General features: G+C 29.8%; 1 protein-coding gene across 3 annotated transcripts in view; it reads right to left on the reverse strand.

The window, feature by feature from the left end:
* The window catches only part of LOC129913071 (uncharacterized), a 407,284-nt gene that overhangs the window by 82,059 nt on the left and 304,293 nt on the right, over positions 1 to 20,932 (reverse strand). For 2 of the 3 annotated variants that reach the window (XM_055991492.1, XM_055991493.1), the window contains exons 5-9: positions 19,678 to 19,791; positions 19,482 to 19,619; positions 19,265 to 19,402; positions 18,598 to 18,686; positions 9,017 to 9,144 (exon numbers count right to left, since the gene is read on the reverse strand). In XM_055991492.1, the coding sequence (XP_055847467.1) occupies positions 9,017 to 9,144; positions 18,598 to 18,686; positions 19,265 to 19,402; positions 19,482 to 19,619; positions 19,678 to 19,791 (607 nt within the window). Of the gene's footprint in view, positions 1 to 9,016; positions 9,145 to 18,597; positions 18,687 to 19,264; positions 19,403 to 19,481; positions 19,620 to 19,677; positions 19,799 to 20,932 lie in introns of all 3 variants that reach the window. The other variant, XM_055991491.1, reaches the window with a different exon arrangement.

Here is a 20,932-nt window from a genome sequence, read left to right on the forward strand (position 1 = left end):
CTAGGAATTTATAAAAAGTCTTGTATAAATTACGCTGTAATTTAGTAGTAAAGTACATTTTATAACTTTTGATATTTTTGTAGAAAGAGTGAAAATAATTTTTGGTTTTATGGTCAGTGAGATCACAATTTTGACATGTGGAACGTATTCATTTTTTATTCCCTTGCAGGGCAAGTGATTGAGGAACTAATTTATTTTTTTGTTCAAGAAAGACTATTTTATGACTCAAGGTTATATGGTGGTTGCCTAATCAATTTGTATCAAAGAAAAATTCTAGTAGCCTGAATTCACATAGTCTGAAATAACATCTTTATCATCCACAACCTGTATTTCTAGTTAAAGTTATTAAATTGACAATTACTAAGTTATTATTTATTAGCTTGGAATTTAACCTTTCTCTAAAGGAAAAGTCAACATTATTCATTCTTTAAGAAGACAATGAAAACGTTTGTGGAATGCATTTATTGTCAGTTTTTTTCATATGTCAAGGTTCTTAGTTTAAAAATTTTTAATATGTTTTAACTTTGGTTAAAAAAAACATGAACATTGGACAAGTTTATATTTCATTTAACTCAAACTCAATGCTCGATTTGAAGGTAAATCAAAATAGGTGTTTTTTCGTGAAATTACAGCTTTATCATCCACAACATGCATTTACAATTAAAGACGTGTGGTTGACAAATGATAAGATCTTCAATGTTACCTTGTCTTTTTTCCATGTGCTTGACATAGTCACACACTTGTTTTATGAAACTCTATTACTAAATGTAGGTATTAATATCAAATCAACAAACTAAAATAAATTTATTGTGACAGGTTTATGAATGTGATTTTTTAATGTCATGATATTTTTGAATGTCCCGGAATGAATACATTTTTCATTAGGTATTTTAAAATGGCATTAGATGATTGTGAACGATAACTGCATTTAATGTGTTCTTAGTTAAAAACGTGGAGTCTATATATTTGACATTTCCAGAACAAATTGAAGAAATGCTTGTGGAACGTATTTATATTTTCTTCCCTGACTGATAAATTTATTCGTTTTTTTTTGTATCGGAATTAAGATTATTGAGTTATTTAGGCAATTGTGGAATGTATGTTAAGCTGGGTCCACACTACGTTAATCAACACGTTGAATATACGTTCCAAATCGACATAGTGAACAGATAAACCCTTCCGAATAGTGTCAATTGATGTGTAGGCTCAGATATGTCCCTTATGCATCACTTGGAATAATTTAGAATTGTAAAACTGTTCACTATGTCGATTTGGAACGTATGTTGTACGCATTGATCAACCTTGTGTGGACCCAGGTTAAGAACTCATTTTGTACTAATGTGGAACGTAAATATTTTTTTTAGATATATATTTAACTTTCATTTGATGTGAAGTAATAACTTTTTTCATAAACAATTTGAAAGTCAAAAATCAGTAGGTACCTACTGGAGCTAAACATTTCTGACTTCAATATGATTTAACACCAAGAATAAAAAAAAAAGACTTGAATATCAAATTTTACGGAACTTCTGTAAGGACATTTTTTAATAAATAAAACCATTCCACAAGTCTAACTCAAAACAATGTCAAAGGAATTATTCTACATTATATTTAAATATTTCATTCTCACCTAGCTTATTGTCTTAAATTATTTTCATTTATATTTACATTTTTTTTTATTTGTATCATAAGATTCATAATGGAAACGAAAAAGAAGAAGAAGAACTTAAAAAGGAAACAGTCAACCGAAGAGAGATACTGTGTATCCTTTTCAGGTTTGATGTATGATTCCCTGAAGCAATATTCCATGGAACAAAAACGATGTTTTCTACCTTTTTGCAATCTTTTTTATGTCCTCCCACACAAATACCCAACAATAAGATATATTACTTTTCCTTCCATGTTGTTGAGGTCACCATTTTGAGGCATTAACCTCTCACACACCTTATAAAAGTATACAGGTGCACTAGGTTTGTGTGTGAAGTATAGTATAAATTGTCTTCTCTTTTGGTCTTCATTTCCTGTTCATTGTATATTGTTGTAAGTTTGCAAAAGGAAAAAAAAAAAAAGTAAATAATATAAAAATGAAAGCTTTTGTTGTGTATCGTCATCATCGTCAACACCCAGTCCTTCTCTCTTTTCTATTATCATTATTTTTATTATTATTTTCATCCCTTTGATGCGGCTATTCTGCTCTGCCACCCTTGGGAGAGTAAAAGAATGTTTAATATTTGTTTGTGTCCGTTTTTATTCTTCATTTAGTCGTCGTCTCCCCTTCTGGCCAGTTTGCCTTATCATGATCTTTGTATTATTTTTTTTTTTGTGTGCGAAATATGGGTTACCGGACACACTTTTACTCCCACTCTAACAAAAACTTTCACCTTCCCCTAAAAAAATGGCATTCTCTTAATTTTTGTCAATTCAATAAAAACAGGATAAGAATATTGCTGAACAAGGTGAATCTTATTTTTTCCGGTTTAATTTCTTGTACGTGTGTGCGGTTAAGTTGTCACCATTTTCTTTTGGAAACAAACAAAATAAATAAACTAAACTTTGTAACACGGGTGCTGCTGTTGGGGATCTGCTGGGATATCTATTTATCGACTGTGTTTTTATTTTGTTAGCGATAAGGATAACGAATTGCGTGATTGTTCTTTGGCACTTTCTTTTTTTTTTTCTTACCCTCTCGTACTCATACTTAGAGGGTTTTCTTAAGAGAAAAAAAATTCGTAGACAAAATCTACCCCAAAAATTATTGTTCTTGATCTAATGAAAAAAATGTTTCTAAAGAATTTCTGGATAAGAAAGGTTAGAATCAGGCTTTTTGTGTGTTACAGGCGTTGTAATTAAATTAGCACTTTTGGGGGGCAGATTGTCATCTTTATGTGAGCGTGTCCTTTTTTTTTTTTCTTTATTTTTGGATAAAATATTGTTTACAGATTTTTTTTTTTTTTTGTTCTTTTTGTGGGGAAAGTTATTTTATGAGTGGCTTTTCTTTTAATAAAATTAAAAATACGATGGAAATTGTACACAATTTTTGGTAATGTAGGAAAATTATGTGTTGAGTTTGGAATTATTCGCTATTTTATTATCCTAAAAGTTTTAGTTGCTCTTTTGTTCTTCATAATGTTTTTTTTTTTTTTTTTTTTGTAATAAAGACCAAAGAAACAGCGAATTTCAAAAATGATTGTCCTTTACTTTTCATATAATTTTCGAAGATTGTACATTTTTCTGCGAAGATTTCACCACGATTGAGCCAATTACAGTTTGAGATACCAAACTGTAATTGGCCTATAACCCTAATTATAGTCCGAGATAGCAGATTTCTACCAAATTACAGTGTCAGATATTACATAATTACAAACAGAGATAGAAGATATCAAAAACTAAGGTCAAGGATCATAAACGACATCAAATCACAGTCTACGGTAGTACATGAAACCTTATTACAGTCGAAATTAGTAAACACCATCTTTATTACAGCCCAAAAAAGCAGATGTTATCTAATTACAGTTCGTAGGTGATGGCACTAGGCACCAAATTCTAGTCTAAAGTGATACCATGTCATCAAACTACATTATACGCTTCTAGATATTACATAATTACAGTCATAGTTAGTAGACGTCATCAAATTACAGTCTAATATGCAATATGTAACCTAATTACAGTCTGAACTAGCCGATTTCATGTAATTACAGTCTTATATAGTGGATGGTACCAAATTATATTCTGAGATACATAATAACAGTCTGATATAGCTGAGTTCATCAAATTGCAGTCTGAAATAAAAAATAACACCTAATTACAGTCCGATGTAGTTAACTTAAATAAATTACAGCCTCATATAGAAGACGTAACCTTATAAAAATTTAAGGTATAAGAAGGTATCTAAATACAATCAGAGACAATAGATGTTATCAAATTACAATCTAGAATCGTAAACGGCACCAAATTACAGTCTACTTTAAGGATGTTACCTTATTACAGTCTAAGATAAAAGACTGTAGAAGTCATTAAGTTACAGTCTAATATATCAGATGTTACATAATTACAGTTCAAAATAAGAGATGTCAACAAATAACGCTGTGAGATACAAGATTTAATCTAATTACAGTCTGAAATACAAGATTAATTCTTATTACAGTCTGAAATAACCGATTTCATGTAATTACAGTCTAAGACAGTAGGTTTCACCAAATGACAGTCTGAGATAGTATATTTTCCTAATTACGGTGTCAGGTATGATGTGTTACCTAATTTGAGAAAGGATATGACGATGATTGGAAAAAATAAGACCAATTTGTTGGATTGCGTTTTTGACAATTTTTCGCTTAGCGGAAAATCAGAAAAAATACGACCTGCTACTAATGAAAAGAGATAAGCTTAAAAAAAAAAACATATCTACATATTTACCATTGTTAAATATTACAACCATAACTATTTTTCATTCCATTTTTTTTTCTAGTTGTAGGTCCCTTAAAGAAAAATCGACTTGCAAAAACTTATAAACCTACTTCTTGATGTATAACTTGAAAGGTTTTTATTCTTAACAAAGTCTACATAGAAAATAAAAAATAAATAAAGAAAAAAACAAACTAACAATATAAATGAAGTACATTAGTAATATACTAACTTCTTTTCATTCTTCCGCCAAAGTAACGAACTCCAAAGGTAAAAAAAAAAATAATATCTACCTTATTTCTCTAACTTTGTAAGACCTGAACAAAGAAAACTCTTTATAGGTATCTCTACAAAGAATTACAGAAGAAGTAGAAAAAACACATCAATTTTATGCTAAAACCACTGAAAGCTCTATGTAAATTTGTATCCTTTTTCCGTTTTCACGAATCGAAACAAAAGGTCTATTATATATTATATATTTGCTTGTGAATGTTTTCTTCCGTAAGCCAGCTGGCCGGTTAACCTATTTTTTTTCGCTCTCTTTTCATCTCCATTCTGATAAAAAATAAAAAAACAGAAAATAATTGTGCCATAGATAACTTCAATTTACTAAAGCGGAACGCATGAATTTTCCTCTACTTCCAACAATAATATACAAAAGGACCAAGGATAAAAAAATAAAAAAAAAAATAAAAATAAAATAATAATAGAAAACCACTTAAACAAGGTCCTTAATTAGTTGCGATGCTTGTTCTTCATTTTTTTTTCTCTTCTTCTTCTACTTCTCTTTATTTTTATAATGCTCGACCTTAATGTGAGGAGCTTTCACAATTTATAGACAAATTGTCGTCCTGTCTTCCTTATAGGACAACCACCATTTCCACTATAGACCAGGACGATGTTCCTACTCCTGATGATGATGATGATAATACTGTTTTAACAATGAGCTGCTTTTGCTTAAGCCACATCACTAAAATGTTAACATTAAGTTTTATTTTTTTTTTATTTTTCTTCTTCTTTTGTATAAATATCTATACATAGGTATCTACAACAACAACTAGAGAAAAAAAAAATAAGGTATAAAATCCAAATAAAAAAAAAAACTAAGAGAATAAAGTAAATTAATTCAACAGTAAAAACCCTTCCTCTTAACTACTTTCATTTGCATTCATTTCCATCCTTTTTCATGTTGCAGGATATTTTTTTTCTGTTTTTTCTTTTTTTTGTTACTGTCAGTTTGGCTTGCTAAGCCACGAAGAAATAAACTTAACTTTTAACCAAAACCCAGAGAGAAAGATAGTTCCTATGGACCATCAACGTTTTTCATTTACCCTGAAAACACCAACCTGGAAAGGGCGGGTTTTCCATAGAGGAAAATTGTAGTAGTTTGAAAAAAAGGATAAAAAAAAAATGAAAATGTGTTGTTTTTCTTTTCATTTTTTTTTTGTTTTTGTTTACAAACACAACATCGATTCAAATGTCTGGCCCCTCAAACGGCCTCTTCTTTATTCATAAATAGACACAACAGGAATATCCTGTATATATATTCCTTTGCAGGATATAAATTTCAAAAGGAATTTATATACACACACAGTTTGGTTTATTTTTTCTCTATTTACGTATTCTTTTGCTCTGTATCTTTTTGAAAAGGAATACCGAGGACGATGATATTCAGATTCTAGTTTCAAAAAAAAAAATTAAGGACAAAAAAGGAAGAGAAGAAAAAAAAAAGCTAAAGCTTACCACCATCCGACCGGTTATTGAATTTGTCTGAAGTGAAAAATAGTGTAAAAAGCTAAAAGAAGAAAAGGATGTTATTTTTTTTTATTTTTTACTTTTATTCTGTCTTAGTCCTTCTGAGATGAAAATGAAAAAAAAAAAAAAATCATCATTTTTTATGCTTTATGGTTACTCCCATGAGTTGAGCCTTAAAACAAGTTTATGCTCACGAATTGGAAAAAATTAAATAAGAAAAGCATGCAATGACAATAAAGAAAAAAAAAAAAATCTACGAGACTCCTTGATCCTGTATTGAATGAAAAATAAAAAAGAAAAATTAAACGAAAAAATAAGGAAAAAATCCGCGTGGGATTTTTTTTTATAGCTTACTTTCCACCTGCAGCGAGTAAAAATTTCACTCACAGACATAAGCACACATAATGAAGAAGAAAGTTGAAAAAAAAGGACTCGCATAAAGCAGCACTTTTCTGCTCAGTGAAGAACAATAAATTCCAAAAAGGATATTTCCGTGGAAAACTATTAATCTTAGATATTAAAAAAAAAAAACAACAACCTACAAACAAAGTGAAAAAGGATATAAGACACAAAGGCACAAGGTTCATATACAATAATGATGCAAGTTTTACAAGGATATACAAGGCTCTTTTTCCATTTATAATGTTGAACCACTAAAAGGAGGGAGTGTTTATTTTTTTTTTTCTTTATGCCTACATAATTTTTAATAATGAATGGATTTAGTGCACATCAGGGACTGACACAGACGACTTCTGCAACACACATCACATTCACATATAAAATATACTTTGAAGGAATTAACGAAGAGAATATGAAATTTTATACCACCTAGAAAGAGAATAAGGTTACAAAGTGAATCTCATTGATGTGATGATGATTTTTCTCTGTTTGAGACAAAAGACTGTCTGTCTGTGATTCTCTGTGTGTAATGAATGAGGTCGTGGATGGGGATCATATCAAAGTGGAGGAAATTCCAGACAGAAGCACCAGGTTGCATTGACTTTTTTTTTTTCTGTTTTTGAGTTTTGAAATTGTGTCAAGCTGGAAATCCAGGTTCAGCTATTTTGAAGACTGCACGAAATCTAGGTTTTTTGCTAATGGCAGAGAGTTTTTTTTTTAAAGTTATCTGTTTTACCTTGAGGCCCTAGGAGATTTATTTCCAGATTTGTTGATTGAAAAGTTCATAGGTTGGAAAGCTTTATTCGCCTTAAAATAAAGTTCGAAGATCAGAGTTTAAAGATTGAAGACGGGGGTAAAAATAAGAGATATTGCGAGAAGTCGGATAAAAATTCATAATCAAAAGATTTTGAAGGCTTTCAAAGCTTAGAAATGTCGGTACACTAAAATGTACCTCAGGTTTACATGTAACACAGGGTTGCCATATACTGTGCTTAGCAAGCAAACAATTTTAGCTATAGAAGTGGCTAAGCAATAAAATTTTGTCTAAAATGTTGTCAATATTGAAACACTTTGGTTTAAATTGATAGTTTTCTTGTGGTTTTTAAGTTTTAGGGTTGCCATATAAACATTACTTAGGTATCAAAAACCTAGTACATGAATTTTGTGCATATTTCAAGCATTTTGACAACTAAAACTGATATTTTTAGTAGAAAAGTTGAGTTGTACTGTATTTTTTTTAATTTTAAACAGGGTTGCCATGGTTTCTTCTACGCGGACTGTATTATTTTAGAATGAGGAATGTCTAACAAATAATTTGAAGCTGTTATGTATGATGGAGATGGTAACTCTGATCATTCTTAAATGGAGTGAAGTTTCAAAAATATAAATTTATATGATTTTACGTTTTACGCATTTAAAAATGGTATAATTTGGCTTTAAAAGGACCCGGTTTTTCTATCGCAATGTTGCATTGCTCATTCTTAATTTAAACAGGGTTGCCAAAGTCCTTTCTATGAGCTAATTTTTTTTTTTTTTTTAAAGGATGTTTTAGAAATATAAAATCATACATTTTTACTAAGGAACACATTATGTAAGTTTATATTAATAAAGTTGCCATTTACTTTTTCTCAATATGGCAGTTCAAACTAATTTGAAATAAAAAAGAACCTAAGCAATCAGAAGAGAGTAACAACAGGAAATTAATTCATTACCTTAACTTAAAATTGTATTATTTTTAGTATTTTCGATGTAGGTACTGTAACAGGGTTGCCGAGTCCTTGGATTATGCATGCTTTCATGTTTTTGTTTAGCGCATGCAAAACTTCCTAGCTCAATGAAGCTATCTACTTAGAAGAAAAATAAAGCGTTTTTTTTGAATAGGGTTGCCATATTTAATTTTAGAAGAGGCATACCACCCCATTATTCCTTTTTGCAAATGCTTTGGTTTTCTAAAAATCTTACTTCTATCATCACAAAGCATTTAAAAGCCTATGATAAATTATTTTTTTAGCCAGCTTCTATAAGCTCTTAACGAGAATCATTTCAAATCTTAAGGAAACAAAATGCTTAGTTTCAGAAGTGTGTCATGAACTGTAGACTGTAACTTGGTAGACAAAGTTTTTTACTTTCTAATTTTAAACCGGGAAAAAAAAAACGTTTCCATAGGAAGTTTTATGGAAGGCTTATCGAAGTTCAAACTTCCATAGAATTAAGGAAATTAAAGTTGTAGTCGTATGAAACAAATTCAATAGTTTAATAATCGATGTCAAGTAAGTTCGCCTATTTTGTTTACTTTGAGGTCGATGAAATGTCAGAACAAGGACTCTTTTGTATACTTGTTGACCTTATCACACCAGAATTAATGTTGTATTTCTTCCTAAACAAAACATATTCCTTCTCCCTCTTAGAAAAAATCCCTACTCACTGAAAAAAAGAAAAGAATTTTTTTATTTTTACTTACTTTGGATGATAGTTGTATACTGAATTTCCCATCAGCGCATGCCAATGTCTAGGTCCTTTAAACCAAACTGGGAAATCACATCTTTCCGCTGGTGGAGGCTTCCGTAATGACATTATTCTTGACCCAACCTTGAAAAAAGAAAAGAAAATTGATTTCACACATGACTGAAAATAAAAGACATATAAAAAAAGGAAGCTAAAGAATTTGGATAAAATCCAGAAACAAACTATCCTTTATAACACACAGGAGGGAAAAGGCAGAACAAAAAAGGGACACGAAAAATGTATTATAATATTACAGGAAGGAAGGAAAAGGAAAATTCTTCATTTCATCTTGAAGATAGATTCTTTTTCTTTTATTTTTTTTTCAATTCATTTTGCCAGGATGTAAAGTTCTTTTGCCTACAAACTGTGTAAGTTTATACCCTTTGAACCTCTGTCATCCATTTAAAGGAGGAACGTTTGATGCCACTTCGTATATAATACATGCAAACATATATATATTTTAGATATATCTTTCCATTTGTATACCATGAAAATAGTAACAAAAAATAAGAAAAATGACTTCACTCACAAAGTGACAACGCAAAAAAAACCCTTACAAAAGGATGTGTAACTAGTATATAAAAAAAAAAAAGAAAATATATAAGAAAATTCTCAGACCAAAGTGAATTGAAAAGAAAGGACAAAAATAAGACCATTTCCTTATTTTCTACCATACATCACATAGGCAACAATAGCATAGCCAAAATCCATTCATAGGAACGGTAGGTACCCTACTTCTACTTCTTTTTCTTCCTCTGGACATTTTCTCTTCCTTTTACTATATGACTGTGCGACTATTATTTTCTTCGTGACGACACAATGACGACGGACGGGACGGAATAAAATAAAAGGACTTTTGATCTGAATTGTTATAGAAAGGACGACCTATCAAATGCCATTGTATAAAGAAAAGCTTACACTTTTTTTTCAAAAAATAAACGATGAAAAAAAAAATAATAATTTTATAAGAAGAAGACTAGATGAGTGGGAGCAAAGAAATCAATTTTGACAATATGCCATAAGTTACATTTTTGTAGGTACCTATTAATTTTAAACTATGTGCTTGGAAGTATGTATTTAAATTTATATTATTTTTTAAAATAATCATTTATTGAGCTTTTTACTTAAAAGGTGCCTTAGAAGAAGTAAGAAATAAATGCGAGATGATTATAAAATTATGCAAAATCTATTGGATTGAAATTGAACGATGTTGAAAAGTCCTAAAATTCTATTGTATTGATTATGATCAAAAATCATTGCTAGAAATTTTTACGGAACGGATTTTGTTAATCGATTTTAAGAAATAGTGTGTCAATACTATTTTATTTAAAAAAAAATCCAAAAATTGCATAATAAAAGGTCTGAAAGTTCGTTTCAATTAATACGCTTGCACTTTTCGAACTTTGTTTTGAAAATTTTGAATTTTTTTCATTGAATATTAACAGTTGTAGGTACCTACATAAATCAAAAGTCGAACATTTTTTTACATTGATTTAGCTAAATTTTAAGCTTAGATACAGTTTCGAATAAGAAGATTTTATAAACGCTTATTCTGTCCGCCATTTTGGAATCACCATTTTCAATAAAAAAAAAGGTTGGAAGCTTTTTTGTTTTCTTATACTAATATGCTTCATTGTACAAAATTTCATGACTTTTAATAAATAGATGACCGTGCAAATCATTTTTGGCGGCCAAAAGCACCAAAGGTACCACTGTAAACGGAATGATTAATATGTTCTTGACCGAATTTTTAAATCTTCAGCGACTTCAATGACCAAATAGTTTATAAAAAAGAAAAAAATATCGTAAAAATAGGTTTTTTAAAATTTTTTTCAACAAATTTCGAAACGCATGCGCGACCGGAAGTCACCAATTTGAACCAATTTTGTTTCTACTTAACCCTCTATAGGCACACTTCTTACTAGGCACACGGGTGCGAATTTGATTTCTTCTTTTTCATGTCGTTAGAACTTTTTATGCCTCATATTTTATAGAGATAATGTATATGAAATTGATGTAGAATTTTCCGAAGAATTCGAATATTGTATTCATAATTCAATAAAAATATATTTATACCATTATAAAGAGACTTTTTTGAACCCACTTTTTTGAAAAAATTGTTATTTTTTTATTTTTGTCGTGCTTAATTCGCACTCGTGTGACGACAGAGGGTTAATATTTAGCTCATTGTAGAACTTTCTAAGGCTTTTATATTAAAAAAATAAGATGTTGATGTTTTTTTTTCAAACTTCAGAGCCGATGCGCGACCGCAAGATATCAATTTAAAAAAATGTTGACTATTTTTTAAACTCTTCTTAGTCTTCGTCTTCACCATTCGCAACTTTTCTTTGCTATTACGATTCGAAATTCGAAAAAAAGAAGTTTTTCGGTGTGTATTGTGTATTCTTAAATTCTATAAAGCCATAATTCTATATTTGCATCAAAAACTCTGTAGGAATCAAATACAGAATTATGATCATACATTTTTTAAAAATTTTGTAAATCTAAATCTATTAATTCTGCGAAATTCTTTTTGATAGTCGGGTTGGCGTGGAAATTCTGTATGTGCCCAAATTCGGATTCCAAACTTCTGTACTCCAAAATTCTGTATTTTAAAATTCTGTAAATTCAAATTTCTGTAAAATCAAAATTCTATATTCTAAAATTCTGTAATTATAAAAATTTGGATTTCAAAATTCTGTATTCCAAAATTCTGTAAATGATAATAATACAGTCAAATAAGGTGAAAAAAGGTGTAAACCTCGGAATGAATGCCAATAGAAATTTTTTTTGCTGAATACCTTCGTTTTGGCATTCCTAAAAATCATCCTGGTAAAATCTTGGAATAAGTGGTTTCTATGTTTGTTTGGATATTCTATAACTTATGTCAAAAGTCTTAAAAAAAATCTCATGTCCTCAAGTCCTAATTTCTATTAGCATTCATTCCCAGGTTAAACCCTTATTTTGACTGGATTATAAAAGAAAAATTGTTTTGATAATGAAAAAAAGTGCGCATTTTTCTCTTTTCTCTAAAAATGTATAGTTTTGGAATTATAGAATTCCAAAAAGCAGAATTATGGATTTGCAGAATTTTGGTTTTACAGAATTTTAAAATACAGAATAATACAGAATAATGGTATACAGAATTATGTTCATACAGAATTTATTATTCATTAAAAAAATTTTGGTTACATAGAATTTTGGAATACCGAATAACGACCCGTTCCCTTGATAGTCAAACAACGTGAAAACTTTTTATCATCAAAGAGCTTTGGAGTACAGAATTTTGATGTACAGAATTATGGGTTTGCAGAATTTTGGTTTTAAGGAATTTTAAAATACAAAATTTTGGATTTGTAGATTTTTAAATACAGAGTAATGGTTTACAGGATTTAGGAAACCGAATGGCACTTACAGAAGGAAGCGGGTGAAATTTTTGAAAATTATGTTTTGAAACGAAAATTCTTTTTTTCAAACTCTGCTTTTTTCTATTTAATATACATATTGAATGTCAATTCCTGACTTTGAAAATTCTGAGAGCATATACAATACATATCTATTAAAACAGAAAAATTCTGCTCATTGTTTTTTTTAAACGTTTTTTACATAGTTTTTTTTTTTCAAAATCTTGTAGAACAGAATTATAACAAAAATAATTTTTTAAATGTTTTAGTTTTTTTTTAAAAAAGTACCTACATAAGTTATATAAAAAAACAACTTTTCTAGGGTTAAAAAATATTTTTTTTATTTCAAAAGTAGGACTTTATTAGGAATAATACACGTATTTTAATAAAAATCCTCCGATTTTTCCAAGTAATCATTTTTTTTTCATGTTGATTTTCTCTTCTTCTACCTTTGTGCTCAGTTAATTTTACTTAGAAGTAGCATTTAAAGTTTATAAAAAAAATTAATGTGTATTTGCGTTTTAGACTTGGTAGAGAAACTACATTTACTAACATCAAAACAAGATTTTCTAGGAAAATGTAATTTAGTTTTCCTAGAAAAACAATTTGAAATTCTAACTCTCGCCTTTGTGGCACATTTTTCCTTTTCCTGAAAATTGTTAATGGTTGAAGTGGAGAGCAATATTTATACTGAACTTTATCAAATAGAATTAACAGTTAGATTTTGTATGAATTTCTCGATTTTGTGTAATGGATAGAAAATGGAGAAAGTGTTGAAAGGATTCGAAATTTAACTTGAGTTTGAGAACACAATCAAAACATGCCTCATCAAATTTTTCGAAACATTGATTTTAAAGAAGATTTACTACAAAGATTCAAGTTCTGATAGGGAAATGGAACTACACAACTTTCATGTGAAATTAAATGAAACACTAAAGAACTCATATAAAATTCCATAGAAAAGGACTTTTTTTACAAAACGAAAGACAAGGCAATAACCTTCACAGATAGATTGTTCATACCTAAACAAAAAAAAAAAAAAAAGAAAAAAAAAATCCAAGGCAAAATCTTTCGTCAAACATTCCGAATAAAAGAGGAAAATTTTATGAAAGAATTGATTAAATTTCTTTCCTTATCTTTGCTTTAATGAAGAAACCAAAAGAGAAACAAAATGAGACAGAGAAAGGGGCAAAGGCAAAAAATAAATGCAAAAAAAGGAAAAATTATGCTTGAACAAATTATGTCCTTTGACGCAATGTAAATGTTTACCTATTTTTTAACTTAACCCCTCTTTTGCTTTCTCTCTCTCTCACTCAAGGACTTGCGTCTTGTTTTCACTAATTAGCGAACAGGATAATTTCTTTCATTTATATTTTTTTCATCTTCTTTTTTCCTTTTTTTTTATATATTACCCGTGTCCTTTAGAAAATGCAAAAACAAAAAAATCTCCTTGTGTTTTAAAGGATGACGATGATGACTACGACGATGATGATGTTGATGAAGGAAAGCTTTTAGCAAAGAAAGGACGATTTTCTTCTTTAAATTTTTTTCAAATATTTTTCGTTTTTTTATCCTTTTTTTTTAAGTAGATGTGTACCTACCTATGTGCAGCTGGTTTTAAAGAGTTTTGTATGCGCTTTTTATATTTTCGTCGAAAAAATAGTGCAGCAGAAAAAAAAGCCACTGCACAAGCTACACGAACAGTGTAAAGCAATTGAAAGAAAATTAATTTTATATGAGTGCAGGAATAAGAAGATTGGAAAGAATAGCCGAATAAGAAAAAATGTAAACGTAAAGAATGCAGGCAAATAAAAAAAAAACGTTCAATAAAATTACAAACAAAATGACAAAAAGATCCTGAAAAGAAAACAAGGAAGAAAAATAAAAAAAAAAAACAAAGATTTAAGACGATCAAAAGGAAGTTAACTGTCTTAAATTAGCAATTGGGGATAAATGGCTGAAAGGCAAGAAGGATAATACAAAAAAAAAAAACCCAGACATAGAAGGTTGGAGTTGGGAGAATGCATTAAGTGTACCTTGTAGGTTTAAAATTGGGATCGGGTCAAAATTCTGGCTTCAAAATTCTGCTTTTCAAAATTCTGCTTTTTCAGCGAAAATTCTGTTTTTCAAAATTCTGCTTTTTTTCTATTCTGTTTTTCAAAATTCTGCTTTTTAAAATTCTGCTTTTCAAAATTCTGCCAGCATTATATTTGAACAAAAAAATTCTGCTAATTCTGTTTTTTTTTTTTATAGCATATGCGCTGGCTAAAGGAAAATACACCTCATTAATGTAATTCAACATTGGTACTTTCCTAAATTTTTTTATTTAAGTGTCGCAAATATTTTTTGAAATGCATATACTGACTTTCTTTCAAATAAAATATGTATACTAATTGGAACCGATGTTGTGTATTCCTTTTCTTATTCAAATTTTTGAATATTCATCTTTATTTGATAAATTAATAAATTTTTAGTTATTTTCGGAAATGTTTAATATTAAAAACCTTTTCTTAATATTTTCAAATTTATTCATTTATAAAACAAAAATTAATTCGCATTTAAAAAATGACAAATTATGTAGGTAAGTAATCAAATAAGCAGATAATTTTTCAAAAAGATGATTTTACAGAATTCTGCAAAAAATTAAAAAAGGGTTTGGAAAATGTTAAAAAGCGCGCGCTTTTTAACATTTTCCAAACCCTTTTTTAATTTTTTGCAGAATTTTGAAAAGCAGAATTATGAAAAGCAGAATTTTGAAAAACAGAATTTTGAAAAACAGAATTTTGAAAAGCAGAATTTTGAAAGCAGAATTTTGTAAAGCAGAATTTTGAAAGCAGAATTTTGACAAAAGAATTTTGACCCCGGCAGAATTTTGACCCCAACCCTTTAAAATTTTACAAAGTAATACTGGCGTAAGTAAGCACAGTAGAGCACAGGCAAGGATAACAAAAAAAAACAAAAACAAAAGGAATTTTATTTCTAGTTGTTTTTTTTTTTTTTTTTTTCTTTTTACTTTGAGGTTGGTTTGATGCAAAAGAGAAGGAATATGACGTAGAGTCTGGCGATGCACACAAAGCAAACACATTTCAATGAAATTGAGTAAAATCCTAATCCGAAGGAATGTTTATGAGATCAAAAGAAAAGCTTTTCAGAAGAAATTCACTTTAAATTCATCAAATTAATGGAGTCAATGAAGCATTTAATTCCTCAAAAACTTGCATTCATTCGTTAAAATGGATTAAATTTGTTTACAAAATGATTAAATTATGTATTTATTTAAAAAAAAAAAATTAATTTATTGAGGATACCTAAACAAAAAGAGGCATTGGCTTATTTGTAACTTTGATTGCGGTAATTTGGTGTTGATTTTTTTGACTTGACAGTTAGAATATTAGTGTTACCTAAGTACTGTTCCAATAATATTTTAAAATAAAAAATACTGCAGAGTCAAAAAAATTTACAGTAATGATGAGCTAGAAAGTAAGTATTGGAAGATAAACGCAAAATTCAATTTCAAATTATGAACTCCCTAAAACGGGTCGGTCATAATCCAAAAAAACTACACATCACAAAAAACCAAAATATCTGAAAAAAAAGGTGCATAGTGCATACCTACTTACCTAATCCAAAAAAATAATGTTTAATGCAATACTTTTGAAATTTAACAATTTCTTAACAGGGCTAATTTTTCAACTTCAATTAAGGGACTTTTGGTTTTTGGAATTGTGGGTTTTTAGATTGCTTAAGTTTTCGGTTTCAAAACTATTAGTTGGCTGAATTTTTCGATTTATGCGATTTTGAATTTTCTGGACCTTTGGCTTGGCCTTAAAATCACAAACAGTGCTTTTAAATTTAAGGTTAATGACTTTTTTACGACTAGAATATTTAAGATCTCGAAAAAACTAGTTACAAAAAAAACCCCGAAGTTTTTCTGATTTTCGGGACTTAGGGTTCTAGATTTTGGGAAACAGATTATATCACAAAATCTCTTAAATAAGATGTACATAATTGACAATAGTTCAAGGCTTTGTAAGAGTATTAAGTTTTTTTTTTCGAAATTGGAAATTTTTTCGTTCATTCCTAAAAAGTATGAAGGGAATACAATAAATACACGTTTTCTTGCATGAAACTTGTTCGAAAGCTTCAAGTCGAACCGAACAGAACAGATGAATTTCGAAAAGCGAAATGCTTAAACAAAAAAATCAACAAAGTTCAGAAGAAATTACGAAAGAACAATCAAAACCGTTTAAACACCCTGTATAAAAAGTATGTTTTTGAGTTCCAGGTGGATTTTTTGGAAACCTCCCGATAAAAATCGTGCTCAAGGTCCAGAAATGTACAGTTTTCCAGATATCATTCGAGATTACGGTCTTTATTTTTTTTTTTTTTTTTTGAAATTTACTTAAAAAGTTAATACCTAAAAAGTTTTTTTTTTTTACAAAATTTTCGTTATGAGAAAGTCAGAAATCAAGAAAAAGGTTCGATAACAGCTACCGTAAATAACGGTTCAAAAAATAGTTTTTTAATTTCAAAAGTATGGCTTATATGGCTAAGTTCACGTATTTGTGAATCGAAATCGTAAGAACCTTTTCTACTTTGGTCTCATGGCAAGTACCGATATTTTAGGACCTTAAAAACGAAATGTCAATGTCTCCTTTATGGAAAAACAAAAAAAAATGTAACCAAGTTTGAAACAAATCTTTAGTTTGGGCTCGAGATAAAGACAAACTGCGAGACCTAAATTTTTAGCATTCAATCGATTTTTTAACGAATCCTTTACTTGCCATTACAAAAATTTTAGGATTCAAAAAAAATATATAAATGTTGAGAAAGATGTATTTATGAACATTTTGAATCTAAACCACGTTTTTGGGCTCTAGTTACCTATAGAAAATTAAGTGACTCTCAAAATGAATGGCATGTTCTTGATAGATAGGTTTCGAGACCTAATTCGTCAAAAAGACTCAACAGAGTCCCGAGTGGTATTTGTTAAACGGGTTAATGTTAAAAAGCGCGCGCTTTTGAACATTTTCCAAACCGTTTTTTAATTTTTTGCAGAATTTTTTTGAAAAACAGAATTATGAAAAGCAGAATTTTGAAAAACAGAATTTTGAAAAACAGAATTTTGAAAAGCAGAATTTTGAAAGCAGAATTTTGAAAAGCAGAATTTTGAAGCCAGAATTTTGACCCGATCCCTGTTAAACATTTTATATATTGTATTTATTTTGTCATTTTCTGCTTTCTAAGTAATACATTTTAAAGAAAATCAAAAAAGAAAATATTTTCCGTATTATTACGAGTTAATTTCTGAGAAAGGATCTTTATTTCAATGCAAACATTTTCAACAACGTGCTTTCATAGTCACAAGTAGGTACAGTTTATCAATAAATACCCACACTTTCATCATTAAATTTCCATTGAAAATTCTTCTCCTTCTTTAACAATTTCTGCATGCCAATGATGATGATAATAATCATCTCATTACATCACTATTACATGCAAACATTTTACCACTCTTGAACTAAACTACAAACACAAAAATAAAAAAAAAATATGTAAGTAAAATTTAACCAGAGGACATTGTCCTCGATATATTCTCAAAATAGCGACACGATTTTGAAAAGCTTTTTAATGTATACCGGACCATGTCGTCGCTTCGTTTATATTAAACAATAAACTTTAAGTGGGCAGTGTGTCTGTGTATGTGTGTGTTTTATGTTATGTCACAGGCATGGACAGAACAGGACATAACATAAGTACACACACAGATATCAGGACAAACAAATTTTCTAGCTTTTAGAAGGAAGGTAGACATAGATAAGATACCTCAGTAACAGGCTAACCCTGTTCTTAAAACATACTTCACATCCTGATGATGATAACGATGATGATGATTACTATATATGGAAAGGACATATACACAAAAAAAAAAAAAAAAAACAAACACCAGGAAGGAAGAACACATTTTAAGCTTTATTACTCCAATATACTCATAGTAGAGAGGATATAACAGACAAAAGCAAGTAAGTGACTAAGTGTAAATATCTGTAAGGATGTGGATGGAAATATAGAAGAATAAAGAGATGAAGAGATGTGCAATATACACGTATATAATACATTTTATAATCCTTACCTCAGCACTATCAAGTCCATTACACGTTGCGTCTCCTGATTGCGCCAATTTATATTCGGCATCCTTTGAGCTCAACATCCCAGGACCACCTGCAAAATAATAATAATAATAATAACAATATAATCATCTCTTCTCTTCTCATCACACGCATCTAAGTCCAGTCTCTCTCTTATCTCATCTCATCTATTTGAAATGTCCTCGTCCATTCATGGCTTTAGTTTCAAGCAAGCAAGTCCTCAAACTTAATGTCCTTGTCGACAGGACCGAAACCAAAACTACACACACACACACTTACACATATTTACAAATCAGGCCAAGCACCTTAACACAAAGAATATTGCTGTGCCAGAACGAGTACGAGAACAGGTCAGGCTATAGCCTTTGCAATTTGTGGTTTTATCTCTTAGTCGGAACGAGGCGACTGGACCAAGTTTGAGGGTTCTTTTACCACACGTAGGCAGGTTGGTATAGGTAATATGGAGAGAGTGCATGATATCGTTATGATATTAATTATAATTGCTATTATTATTTTAATTAAGCTTAACGAGGGAGTATATGTTGACGAAGAGATGAGAGACATAGGAGACAAGATATATAAAGGACATTCTCTTAAGGTTATTTCAAAAGCATACACACACACACACACACACATAGATAAGATACTTACCCATTAGTGATGAAATTTTTTCATAAACAAAACATCTGTAGCGTTCTTCGTTGGATATCGCATGATGATGTGACACCAGACCGACCAAATATCTTGAATTACCATCCTTCCATGTGGCCAGGCACGTCAGCTCTTCCACTATGTATGTGATGAAAAAGAAGATTAATTTATTATAAATTATTTGTATGTTGGCCCAAAGGAAGAGATGGATTTTTACCTGTACTTTCAGTGCCTTGAACATCGGGACAAGCTTGAAAACTCAACAATAATCGACTATCTTCGGTACAACTTTCGATGTTTGAAACAGGACTTTTACACTCGCCATGACCACGATTATAGGTAAAGACAAATGGTCCTTAAAAAAAAAAAAATTTAATAAAATTTAAAGTTTAGGAAAAGTTTTTGTTACAAACCTTTTAAAGGACACTTGACAGGTTCAGCATTTTCTCTAAATAAACTGTAAAGTAACGCATCACCAGGTATTTGATCGCAGAGGTTTTGTAACGTTTCACGGCCCTTACAAAAATCTGGGGGACATAAAGTGTGAAAAAAGTACAAAAAAACAAAGAAACGAGATTAATGCACAATTTACATGGAATATTTTAAAAAAAGGACGAACATAAAATATACATAACTTTAAATTATCAACGAAAAAAAAAAATAAACAAAAAAATTAATAAAACTAAACAAAAATGCTTACAGAAAAACAATAAAATTGATAGAATAAGTGAAAATAATTTCAAAGGGAGCTACGAAATTTATAATTGGAAGAAATAAACTAGTCCAATATAAGTTCAAGTGACCTCAACTCCAAAAATTTATAAAGCGTTTCGCCCAGGTACGACAGTGGGCTCATCAGTTAGATCTGTCGTACCCTTACTAAGACGCCTTATTTTGGTCGATGTTTACAGACACTATATAAAACTCACAGCATGAATATACTGTGAATTATAATATTCTAAGGGAATTTGTTTAAATTCAAACACTTAGAAAATGTATGCCCGTGGTCACTCCACTTAAAATAAAAATAATTTTAATAATTTATTATTTTTGTTATTTTTTTCTTCGTTAGAAATAAACTAGGTTCAGGTTGAAAAATTGTTAAGTGCAAGTTATTACCAATACAAATCAATAATTCTGGGTATTGGTTATTGAAAAAATTATGGACTATGGAAGTACACAAGATTGAATCCTTATATAAGACAAATGTTGGGCTCAACAAATAGAACATTATAAGGTTAGTTCTTTGGACGTAATTCAGACTTCGGTAATATTCGAAGAAGAAGCAACAGCTGTCGGAGATCAGTTACATTGTTAAAAATTAGAGAAACTACGATATTAAGGATGAAGGACTAGTTTTTGAAATCAGTTCGAGCATTTCTTGCAATAAAAACAAAATTTGCCAAAATTTGATAGGTAATAAATCGAAAATTCCAAGGTTATACAGATGAAGAATATCGCTTTTAGAAACCTCAACCAATATGTCAGCATACAAGCTTATTGAAAAAAGATTGCGGTTCTTGCATGTCTATATCAATGTTGGCGTGGGCGTTACTTTCAACACAATTGAAGGCTTACAAAACGTGACTTTCACTTATTTCAGCAAAATGTTTCTATTCAGCTGGTCTGGTAAGAATGTGAAAGTTTTGGCCGATCAATATGGTCGCC

Source organism: Episyrphus balteatus, chromosome 3 (assembly GCF_945859705.1).
Source record: "Episyrphus balteatus chromosome 3, idEpiBalt1.1, whole genome shotgun sequence".
Classification (NCBI taxonomy): Eukaryota; Metazoa; Arthropoda; class Insecta; order Diptera; family Syrphidae; genus Episyrphus; species Episyrphus balteatus.